Raw genomic sequence first — 12,156 nt, 5'->3', positions numbered from 1 at the left:
AAAAAGGGAACAAGATTCTAAAGCAGCTGTGCAGCCAATGATAGAAATTTGACAAATAATCTCTGTGGCCTTAGTTTCCTCACCTGTCAAGAGAATGAAAACTAAAAATCACCAGAGCCACTTCTAACTCCAAATCTTTATGATTCTCAAATACTGAGGGTCTACGATGTGCCAAGAGTGGAAAGTAATAAAAATGTGGTATCTCATTTTTAAGGAAGGTATTCTTTCCTCCTTTCAGTGGATACAGACACTGAGTCTCTGAGCGAGTGATTTATCCATTCATTCATTCATTCATTCATTCAAACACGTGGATCTCTTAGTGCCAAGCCTGTTTGCGGAAACTGGGATACAGTAATGAACAAAATAAAGTTCTCACCCTCACAGAGTTGAATTTTATTTACCAAAGGGTGAACTCCAATTCTAGCCTAGACTGGGGTTGCCAGATAAAATAAAGGATGCCCAATTAAATTTAAATTTCAGATAAATAATAATTTTGTTCCATATAATTTGGGACATATTTATACCAAAAAAATTAGTCATTGTTTACCAAAAGTTTAAGTTTAACTGGGCATTCTTTATTTTTATTTGCTAAATCTGGCAACTCTAGCAGAGACATAACTGCAAATCCCTTCCTCAATCCTGTTAGTACATCTAAGTATATCTACATAGTGACTAATTATACCAATGAAAAATTAGTCTACATTGCAACACAGTATGTGTATATATATACACATATATACACATATATATGTATATATATATATATATATGAAGTGAAACAGAAGTTCTTTAAAACAATTCTTAAGCTAACAATGCAACACATTTTAACAACTTCCATTCTTTTTCATTTTTCTAAAAATGCTGGTCATGACCCACTGCAGTGGTTTTACAATCTAAGGAGTCATGACCTACAGTTTAAAAAAATGTCTTTGAGCCGAAACCGGTTTGGCTCAGTGGATAGAGCATTGGCCTGCGGACTGAAAGGCCCCAGGTTCAATTCCGGTCAAGGGCATGTACCTGGGTTGCGGGCACCTCCCCAGTAGAAGATGTGCAGGAGGCAGATGATCGACGTTTCTCTCTCATCGATGTTTCTAACTATCTCTCTCCCTTCCTCTCTGTAAAAAATCAATAAAATATATTTTTTTTAAAAAAAAAATTGTCTTTGATATGAAAAACAAGTTAACTTTGTCTTGAATCTCCCTCAAGAGCACAACAAGTAACTACACTGTGCTATAAAACAGTAATGCCTCTGGGAGGTCTACTATGGCAGAACTAAAAACTTACAGTTAATCAAGATTGTATACAGTCATGCACCATACATTTCAGTCTACAATGGACCACATATATATGACAGTAGACCCATGAGATTATAATGGAGCTGAAAAATTCCTATCACTTAACAATGCTTTTATTCATGTGTTTGTGGTGATGCTGTTATCAACAGACCTGCGGTGTAGCCAGGCATCTAAAAGTATAGCATGTACAATCACAGTAGTAGGCTATACCGTTTAGATTTGGTAGGTACACTCGAACTTCGCCTAAGGACACATTTCTCAGGGCGCATCCCCATCAATAAGCAGCTCACGACTACTATTTGAGCTCCTGGGCCCCTTTTTTATAATTCTCCCAACTCTTAACTTTCCATCATACCACTATTATTTCTAATTGCTGTCAATATGTTTGCCCCTAAACGTTTTACCTTTCTACTTGCTGGCAATCTGAAATAAAAAAAGCAAACTCTACAGAATCATGTGTTAAGTAAGTTTATTAATTTCAATAAACTCTGAAAGATTCCCTGAAGAGCTCTCCTTTCTGTAATCTGCAAAGACCTTAACGCTTTTCTCTACCGGATTTTCATGTGTCTCAGGAATGAAAATAAGGAACTACACAAGGTCCATAAATGTTTCTGATCCCCAAAAGAAAAATGCATGATTTGGTTCAAAACCAGTCTTTTCTTTCTTTAAGCTAAAACTATAATCAAGATTAATCTTGGCTATTTACAAAAATTGCTAAGAATATTTTTATTTTATTTTTTGCTAAGAATATTTTTAACCTATGATTTATAAAAAGCAATATGAACATAAACTGGTAATCACAAATACTGACAACACAGTTGAAAGAAATCCTCTCAAGGTAATATTTACAAGAGGACAACATTCTAAAGTTGATACACTTGATAAAAAATAAGCCACACTCATTTATAATTACATTACAGACAAGCCTCATACCACAAACTGATTGGATTAACAAAGACTCCATTATAGAATGCTGTTTTATCCAGTTTCCAAAATGCAGTTAGCTATTCATCATGGCATGAAATTGATATTTTATAGCCACTTGACTCAACTTCAGGGCTTAAAGTATAAATTATCTACCTGAGAATGTTTTTTAATTTAAAGGGAATTCCATATTTCATATGCATACAACTGCAAATAATTTTCAGCAAATAAAATCTACAATTAGTAATAGTTGTGGCAAATTTTCATAAACCCAAATCCATAACAATACTACACCATTAAAAGTAACAAAACCGAGGAGTTAACATTAGAGTTCATACCACATATGTACAAAATCATGTGTATGTGTATTTTAAAGATAAGAAACTAGACTTCCTATTTTAGGAAGCCAAACTCAAGGTTACAAAAAGATATCCTGAAGGGCAAGGACTATCTGTGGTTATATATTCTTTAAAATGCACATCGTGATCTTGTCTTTGTCTGCATTTATTTAAAGGGAGGGATGTCACACAAATATATTGCATTGAATTAAGTCCCCTAACCTCTCAAAGCTTAGGGTTTCCCCCTTCTATTGTAAATAAGACTTTCTGTTATCCTTCATGCTCAAATTCTAGTTTTAGGGGGGAAACAAATATTTAAAAAGATAATAAATACTGCTGAATCCAAAACAGTAAGCACCATATGATGCCATTCTATTTAACATATGTATGTATTGTTCACAAATATCTCAGTTGTAAGCTATGTTAACTTTACAGGAATCTGAGCTTTGTTTTTTGGTTCTCTGAATTCTTACTTTTCTACAGAGCATTTAAAACTTTTTCAGCCCTACTGGTGTGGCTCAGTGGTTGAGCATCAATCTATGAACCAGGAAGTCATGGTTCAATTCCCTGGTCGGGCCACATGCCCAGGTTGCAGGCTTGATCTCTAGTGGGGGTCATGTGGGAGGCAGTCAATCCATTATTCTCTCTCATCACTGATGTTTCTCTCTCTCTCTCTCCCTCTCTGAAATCTATAAAAAGATTTATTTTTACAAAACTGTTTTTCAAATTATAGGAGACAAGACTTTCAATATAACTGACATAATACTTATACAAAGACTATCAGTTTATTAATTTCAAGAATATATCTGTTCTGGACACTAGTTCACGTACATCTCTTTTCTCTATTATATTATAAGCAGCGTAAGATTAGGGACCACATTCTACACATATCCGAAAGCTCTAAATTTTATATATATGCTATATAAAATCTCTCGAAATGATGTTTTAAATGGAAGTAGCTTACAACACATCTGCCTACAAAATTGCAGCTCTAATTTGTTTGGCAAGCACCTTTATGGAGAATTATACTGTTCTACGTAGAATGTTCATCTTCAAAAGCAGAAGAAATTCTTTTTTAATAGAAAAATATACTTTAAATAATATCAAGAACATTAAAATATAGCTCAATCTATTTCCAATCATAAGCAATGCTAGTAAAGGTTAAGGATTCAAGCGACTACATTACAAATTCTAGATTTAGATGCTACAATCTCTCAAAAGCTTTATGCCAGCTTCATATTCATTGATGAGTAAATTTTCTAATAAAAATATCCCTTTTTTTAAATATATTTTTTTGATTTTTTTACAGAGAGGAAGGGAGAGGGATAGAAAGTTAGAAACATTGATAAGAGAGAAATATCAATCAGCTGCCTCCTGCACACCCCCTACTGGGGATGTGCCCACAACCAAGGTACATGCCCTTGATTGGAATCGAACCTGGGACCCTTCAGCCCGCAGGCTGACGCTTTATCCACTGAACTAAACCAGTTAGGGCAAAAAAAATCCCTTTTTTTTGAAGTCTAACACCCGAGGCAAAAAAAACAAAACAAAAAAAACACCTCAAGAGGAAAAAGCACTCTATTTTTATTTTAGTAACACTCTTGCTAAAAAGACCACTGTATCAACCTCTTAAAATCGTGATATGGTAACAGTGATAGATGACCCATATAACCTTTGAAAAAAGAAAAAAGTAGCTTTACTTAAAAAGATACAGTAGCAGCCCTGGCCGGTTTGGCTCAGTGGATAGAGCGCGTCCGCCTGCTGACTCAAGGGTCCCAGGTTTCAATTCCGGTCAAGGGCATGTACCTTGGTTGCAGGCACATCCCCAGTGGGGAGTGTGCAGGAGGCAGCTGATCGATGTTTCTCTCTCATTGATGTTTCTAACTCTCTATCCCTCTCCCTTCCCCTCTGTAAAAAAATTCAATAAAATATATTTTTTTTAAAAAGATACAGTAGCAGATAGGCCCGTTAATAATCTCTATTTACATCTCCACTGAAGTTGTCACAATCATTTGAAATAGCTACAAAAAGAGGGTTTTGTTCAAGCTCAACATTTTATATAGTATCAAAAAACTATTACTATTCTAGCCAAAACAAAAAATTAAAAGTTCTAGGGGGAAAATTTTCTAAAAACTTAAAATCCATTTCAAGGTGTAAAAACATCATGCTATGGTGAATGTAAGTTCTAACACAGCTGTAGCTACTTAGAGCAAAAAAAATCAAATCCTCCCCCACTAAGTCGAAACATATGGCTATTAAATAGCTATGATATGAGTTAACATCCCCTTCGTAAAATTGTAACTGTTTCTCTAATTAAACACAGAAAATACAAGTTTACATTAATCAAAAAAGGAACTCCATGACTGATACCATTTTGACTTTTAAGAATGCAAAATCTTTAAAAGCAACTATAGAAATTTTTCTTTGATAAGCAATATGATATAGGTTTTTGCCCAATTGTAAAAAGTATATTTTCTCTAGATACTTGGAATGAAAATTAAACTGATTAGGTAATATAAATAAGCCAGATAGAGAAACAAAATGTACCTCTTTTAACAGCCATTCACAGCTTGCCTCTAATGACTTAACTGCCAATTAACTTTTTTGGTACAACTTCAAATTTGGTTATTATCAATAACCACATAAAAGAATGAAATTAACAAAGGATGATGCAGTTTAAACCTTATAAATTACAAATGGGGCTGTGCCTAATTAATCTAGATAAAAAGCAAATGACTGCCTCCTTCAAAATTTTGCTCAAATGTTACCCACTCTCTGCCCCCATACTCCCATATTGATCCCTTAATATGAGATTAGATGGGAGCATAAATACAGCTTGCTAATTTAATGTCATGTTTATGGTCTGGTTCATCACATTTGAATGTAAATACCAAAATAGCTGTTACCTTTTATTCACTGACGTATTCCAAGTACCTATACCTGTCTTATACATATCTTTTCAATAAATGTATGTATTGAATAAATGTAGATGTTTTTAGACTTTTCTAACGGTATTTAAAGAGATGAACATATCACTGATATTTAAATGGGAGCATATGAACAATTACACTAAACTGCAGCATAAGTTCTACGTTGCAAGGCCTTCAGAAAAAGAAGCAGTAAAAACACTAAATAAACTGGTCATAGAGTAATAGCTAACAAATACTTTGATGAGGGAAGTTAACAAAACAACAAACCACCAAAAAGCTTTAGAACAAGTCCTCAGAACTTTTATTCCTCTACTTAGTAGAAACAGCAATACAACAGATAAACCATGTGTTCTCCTTAATACTAACAGTCACAGTTTTCAAAGAAGCTTCACATATATTGTTTCATTAAATCCTCAGAGACACCAAATTCAAACTCAAACTCAAAGTGCTAACAAAAGCACTTAATGTATGCACTTCGCCGGTAAGTACACCTTTTCTCTTGAAAATCCCTCACTGTGTCTGACAAACTACAAAGAAACCATTCTATAGAAGAGCCACCCTCTTGGCATTGCAAACTTACCCAAGTCCTCTGAAGAGTAATATGGCACAGCTAGCAAGAGCCATAAAAATCTTCAAGCCCTTTGACCTAGTAAAACCACTCCTGGGAACTTTCTCTAAGGAAATAATTAGACTGAACCAAAAAGCTATTAGTATAAAGATGTTTACTGCACCATTATCTATAATTTTGAAACCTAATTCCCAACTAGAGAATGGTTAAGAAACCTAAAAAAAAAAAAAAAGTTGAAGAAAAAAAGCTAAACACAAAACAACACATCCAGTCACTAAAACTACGTAAAAATGAAAAGGTAAAAAGCCAAAATAAGAATTGGAATTAAGGTAAAATCATGATTCCACATTAACAGTGTGGTTACATTGTTCTAAGGGGGGGAGGGGGGGGAACCACCTTCTGAAACACATATGACAAAGAATAAATTTTGAAAGCCAAATGCATTCTTTACCCCCCCCCCAAAAAAAGTCAAATACGAAGAAATATTATATTATTTAAAGGAGAGGAGAATTTCTAGACTTTCAAAAATATTTTCCTATCTCTAAACAAGGCAAACCCAATGTGCATTTTCTTTCTTCACCCTCAGTCCCAGAACTTATTTTAACGGCCGATACACTCCAACACAAGTGAGGACACTTGAGAAATAATTGGTTTATGAAGAACCCAGTTAACAGTGATTCAAATGAAAAGAATTCTACGAGTACATTAACTAAAGACCTGCACAAGAATAAAACTTCACATTATATGAACCCAGTACATCAAACAAAACTTCACAGATTTATCAAAAAGAGGGCTACAACTTACAAATTGTAAAAGTAAAAGAACTTAAAGCCTAAAGAGAGCCTATGCAGGTTAAAAGCTTAGTTTTAATTCTTATTTGAACGAGTTGCACCTATCTGCCAGGTTTCTATCTGATACCTAAGAAGGAAAAAATCAATGCATCCTTTTATTAAAAAATTATATTGAAATTTTTTCCATTTGTCACTATGGATGCCACTGAGAAACGGAAGCTTAAGTGACAGAATCCTAAGTGGACAAAGTGGGGAAACGGGCACTTCATCTGAACTACTGTTAGCTGGATGCCAGAGAGCTCCTGTAGGTAAACTGTCCGGGGAGAGGGGGGTAGGGCAGGAGTCGGAAAACCAACGAAGGCAGCAGCACTACGGGAGAATCAGTGCCGTTTCATCTAAAACGGATCGCTGAAAACCTGTTTCCAACCAGAAAACTCCGTGCCTGGGGGGCGGGGGAATCCCGACCCCACCTTCGCCAGCGCAGGACGCCTGTTTCTCCAGCCCCGCCAGCCCCGCCTCCGCCTCCGGGAGGCCCCGCAGCGGCAGCGCCCGGCCGGGCACCGGGCAGCAGACCGGCGTGCCCTTGGCGAGCCCTGCGGCCCTCCCCACCGTAAGGGCACCGGCCACAAAGGAACGGAGCCTATTGACAGGCGCTGCCCCGTCCGAACACGAAGCATTTTCTCGGTTCTGGAAATACGAACTGACAGCCACCACCCCCCCACGCACGCGCCGCCGGCCTTCCCGCACACACACACCCTCCCGAGTCAGACCCGCTCCCGAGAACACGCGGGGCCCCCAGGTTCTCCCGCAAACCTGGGCCCCGGGGCGCCGGGAGGGGAGACCACGCGGGCCAACACCCGCATGTCTGACCTCCGAACCCCCCGGGCCCGCGGCTGCAGTCCCTCTCCCCTCCAAACCTCCAGCCCTGGGGCCGCTGCCGTCGCGATCCCCAGGCGCCTGCTCTCCCGCGGCCTCGGAGAGGCAATGCGGCTCGGCCACCGCCCGCGCGGAGAGGCCTGGCGGGGGAAGGACGGAGGCCGCGAGGGGGCCGGGCCCTCCCACCCCGTGCCCAGGTGGGGGAGGGCGGGACGCTGCGGGGGACCACGGAGCCGGGCGGCGGCGCCGGGTCCCGGCCCCAGATTTACACGCAGGGCTGCAGGGGCCACTGCCCTCGCCCCTCCGCCCCGGCGCCCCGCGGTCCGGCCCGGCAGCAGCGGGGAAGGACACCGGCCGGCCTAGTGGTTCCAGATGTGCCCCGCGGCTGCCCTTCGGGGGAGGGGGCGCGGCCCCCGGCTCCCCTCCCTCGCCCAGCCCTGCCGGGGGAGCGGGCAAGTTTCGGGAGACGGACCCCCGCGCCACGACCCTCCCACGTTCGCACTGACAGGGAGGGTGGGGGCGCGGCCCCGGCATCCCCCCTCCACTAGGGGCGGCGGAGGCCTCGAGGAGGGGGCACCGAGGCTGACAATCGCCGGGACCCGCGAACCGCTCCCGAACACTCACACGGAGCGGGGAGGCGGCCCGGTCCTTCCATCTTGACCGTTTGGGGAGGGGGTGGGGTGCTGCAGGGGCTGGACCCGGCCTGACGTTCCCGGAGGGAACCCGGGGCGCCTCCCACCCAGCCCCCCGGGCTCGGGACCGGAGCGGGGAGCCCCACCCCCACTGCGGGCCCCCAGCCCACTCCCCCCCCCCCCAGGCTCGGCCGGTCACGGGGCGGGGACGGCGGTGGGGCCGCGGGGGAGGGGATGCGAGGCCCAGGCCTGCCCGGCGCGGAGGGGGCTGGGGCGCGACACCCACCTGCCCAGGCCGGGCCGCCCGCTGCCTGCGCTCGCCGCCGCCGCCGCCGAGGAGGAGGAGGAAGCCGGGGCCGAGGACGAGACCGAGGGCGAGGACGGCGGGGCGGCGGGCGACGTGAGAAGGCCGCCGCCACCGGGCTTGCGGGCATTGGCGGCCGCGGACGGCTGCTGCTGCTGCTGGGGCTTCAGCGACATGGTGCGGGGCCCATACACCGGCCCGCACGCCGGGCGGGAACAGCCGGGAGCCGGGCGCGCCGAGGAGACGCCGGAGCGCGGCGGGGACGCGCGGGCGCCGAACGGGGAGGCGCGGGTTGGCGCGGCCGGGGGGGCGCCCGGGCCCGCGACGGGGAGAAGGAGCACGACGAAGGGGCGGGGGGGCCCGCCGAAACCGAGGAGCTGCCGGGAGCCGGGCCGGAACGCGCCGCCGCCGTTGCCGTTGCTACCAAAACAGTCTGAGGCGGAGGGTGGCGAGCGCAGCCCAGAGGGAGGGGGGCCGGGGCCGGGGCCGGGCGGAGGAGGAGCGGCGGAGGGATACGGGGCCGCAGCGGCGTTGCCGCCGCCCCGCCGCCCGGGCCGCGGGAGCGAGTGCCTCCCGGGCCCCCTGGCCGCGGCGAAGCGGCGAGGCTCGATGGCCGCGGCCGGGCCCCGAGGACCCGCGGCGGCCGAGCGCATCGGGGGCCGGGGACGGAGCGGCGTGCGGCCGCGCTGCCGGGTGGGCGCGGAGGCGCCGGGATGGGGACTCTTTACCGGAAGTCGGAAGGGTCGGGCGGAAGCAGATCGTGAAGCGGACCCAGGGCCGGGAGGGACACGTGAGGAGCGGGCGCCGCGCTGGACCGCGTTCGCGGGGGTCGGGTGAGGGCCCGGCGGCCCCTCCAGCCCGGATCCGCCCTCCTCGAGGCGGGCCTGCCCTTTGGAGAGGGCGTGTCTGTCTTCGCCTGCAGGGCCGGCCCAGTGCGGGGGACGGGAGGGGAGCGTTTCTTCCCCGCCCCCCAATATTCCTTCAACGTCCGCCGGCTGCGAGGCGACCCGAGATGGCCCCCACCTGATGCAGCCTAAAAAAAGGACAGCGGGTGCCTTCGAGGCGGACGTTGTCGGGATGCGTGTGCGGCGCCTGGAACACAGGCATCCCACCGTTGTCTTTGTGTCCGCGGCACCTGGCACGCAGTGGGCCCCCGGGGTCACCGCGTGTCTCAAAGACGTGCCGTCCTCTCCTTCCTGCCCGGCCGCCTCCCGGGGCCGCTCACATCTGGTCACCTTTCCCCCACTTCGTCCGTCCCTGCCACACTGACCAGAAAACGCCTGGGCACCTGACCTTCATTTGAACCCTCCTTCCCTCCCTTGAACTTCTTTTTCCTCATTCATGAGGCTCGAAAGGAAGTGGACGTGATTGGCAGAGCGGTGGCTAGTGGGGTCTCCCGCGGCGGAGGGAGGCCGAACAGACGTCGTAAGAATGTGCGAACTTTAGACCTTGGCCCCTTTGGAAGTTTTACTTTAACTTGCTTAGGTTGCTGGCCAGCACAGTAGTCCGTTTTCAAAATGTGTTGCAATGAAACTGGAAGCAAGTAGGTAACTTGATTTTTTTTTTCCAGTGAAGAATCTAGTGGGTTTTTTTTTAAAAAAAAAAAAAAAGTGAAATTACTTTAGGAATGAGAGGAGGAAAACACCAAAATTCCCCTCGATGGCCCAGAACTATCAGATAAGAAGGTAAAGATGTAGAAAAACTTGGAAAATGATTGCCACGAATCTCCAGCAGCCAAAGTGAAATTAATCTCCTACACAGTCCAGGCAGCAATGATCATTTTATTCTTCGAACAGCTGAAAAGTAGGAAAATCAGCTATCTTCTGAGATGAAAAGGAGATTGGGTGGGGGTAGTACTCTTTTAAACCAGTGGTTGCAAAATCCTTTAAAAATTAACCCAAAGGAAACTGAGACTAAAAAACCAGATGAGGTGGTAAAAAAAAAAAAAAAAAAAAAAATAGAAGGGCCATAACAGAAATACAACCAACTTTCTGTGGCTTAATGATTTGACAATTAGCCATATCAGGGACCAAGGTCCCAGAATTCAATCTTAGGACCAAATTTCAGACTGATGGGAGGAAAAGGGAAGTGGCATAAGGCCTGAAGCTGACACAGCTGAACTTAATTTATGCTGAGCAAGCTCGTTTTCACCCATTATCATTGAAAATATTTTTTATCAATTGTATTAAAGTATAAATTGCATGTTATGAGATTCACCCATTTTTATACAATGCAATGATTCTCAGTAAACTTAGATTTGTACAACCATAACCACTAATTTCACATTTCCCTCACCCCATAGGATCCTTCATACCCATCCTCAGCCCCAACAGCTAATTTACTTTCTGTCTCAGTGGATTTGCCTGTTCTAGACAGTTCATATAAATGGAATCTTACAATAGATGGTCTTGGCCTTATTGCTTTTTAAAAATACATTTTCATTGGTTTCAGAGAAAGGGAGAGGGAGAGAGAAACAGCAATGATGAGAGAGAATCATGGATCTGCCTCCTGCACGCCCCCTACTGGGCATGGAGCCCGCAACTTGGGCGTGTGCCCTTGATCAGAATCGAACCCAGGACCCTTCAGTCACAAGCTGGCGCTCTATTCACTGAACAAACCGGCTAGGGCAGGGGTGGTCAACCTTTTTGTGAGTGCGTGCCAAAACCAGCAAAATCTCTGACTCAAAATTCTGCGTGCCAACCCTAGTTTTTTGAGAACATGTTAAGCCTACTTGATATCTCTTAAAGTGTACGTATGTGAAGAACCTTGAAGAAATAATAAAATTCATTCCAGCGACAAAAACACAGTATATGATGATGAAAAACACATTTATTTTTTAATGTATACATGTACACTGATAGTCCGACAGAAAACTTTATGACTCCATTTGATATTATCAGTGGGACTTTTGCTGCCGAGAGAAACATAGAAATTTATTCCCCTTCATTAGTACCGGTGGGCAAAGCGAGAGAGGTGGTTTCATTTTTATAGAGTGAAATTTTGAATAAGTAGGTAAGGCGGTTGTCTTGTCAACGAAAACCCGTTGCATCTGAGGCTGAAACCAAAACACTGGTCGGATCTAGGAAGGCAGGGAGAGTTAAGGCAGAGGCATAGAAATTGCTCTTCCCCTCTCTTGTCAATCCATGTCTGTGGTCTTTAAGATAACTTGTTATGTAAAATTATTTATCTAAGATGCACCTACACTGAATTTATCTGAAAAATAAAAAAGTCGATATTAAGAAAAAAATTGTAAATGGAAGATTATAAGAGAGGGTTTCGCGTGCCAGCAAAAGTTACTGACGTGCCATGTTTGGCACGCGTGCCAGGGTTTGCCCACCCTTGGGCTAGGGCTTGTCTGCCTTCTTTCTCATATATTTTTTGTGAGGTTTATCCATGTCAGCGTTTCACGCCTTATTATCACTGGGTACTTTTTGGCCGTATTTGTGTATCTACTCACCAATTGGTTTAAATTCTTTCAAGTTTTGGGCTGTTATGAAT

At 44.8% G+C, this 12,156-nt stretch overlaps 1 protein-coding gene across 2 annotated transcripts in view; it reads right to left on the bottom strand.

Moving 5' to 3' along the window:
• ATXN2 (ataxin 2) overlaps positions 1-9,092 on the bottom strand; it is a 95,323-nt gene extending 86,231 nt beyond the window's left edge. For both annotated transcript variants that reach the window (XM_081113379.1, XM_081113378.1), the window contains exon 1: positions 8,641-9,092. In XM_081113379.1, coding sequence (XP_080969505.1) covers positions 8,641-8,834 — 194 coding nt within the window. In that variant the 5' untranslated portion in view covers positions 8,835-9,092. The remainder of the gene's footprint in view (positions 1-8,640) is intronic.
• Positions 9,093-12,156: the final 3,064 nt, after the last annotated feature.

Source organism: Myotis nattereri, assembly GCF_964212035.1.
Source record: "Myotis nattereri genome assembly, chromosome: 19".
NCBI classification, from domain to species: Eukaryota; Metazoa; Chordata; class Mammalia; order Chiroptera; family Vespertilionidae; genus Myotis; species Myotis nattereri.
This window is presented reverse-complemented; position numbering and strand designations above follow the sequence as displayed.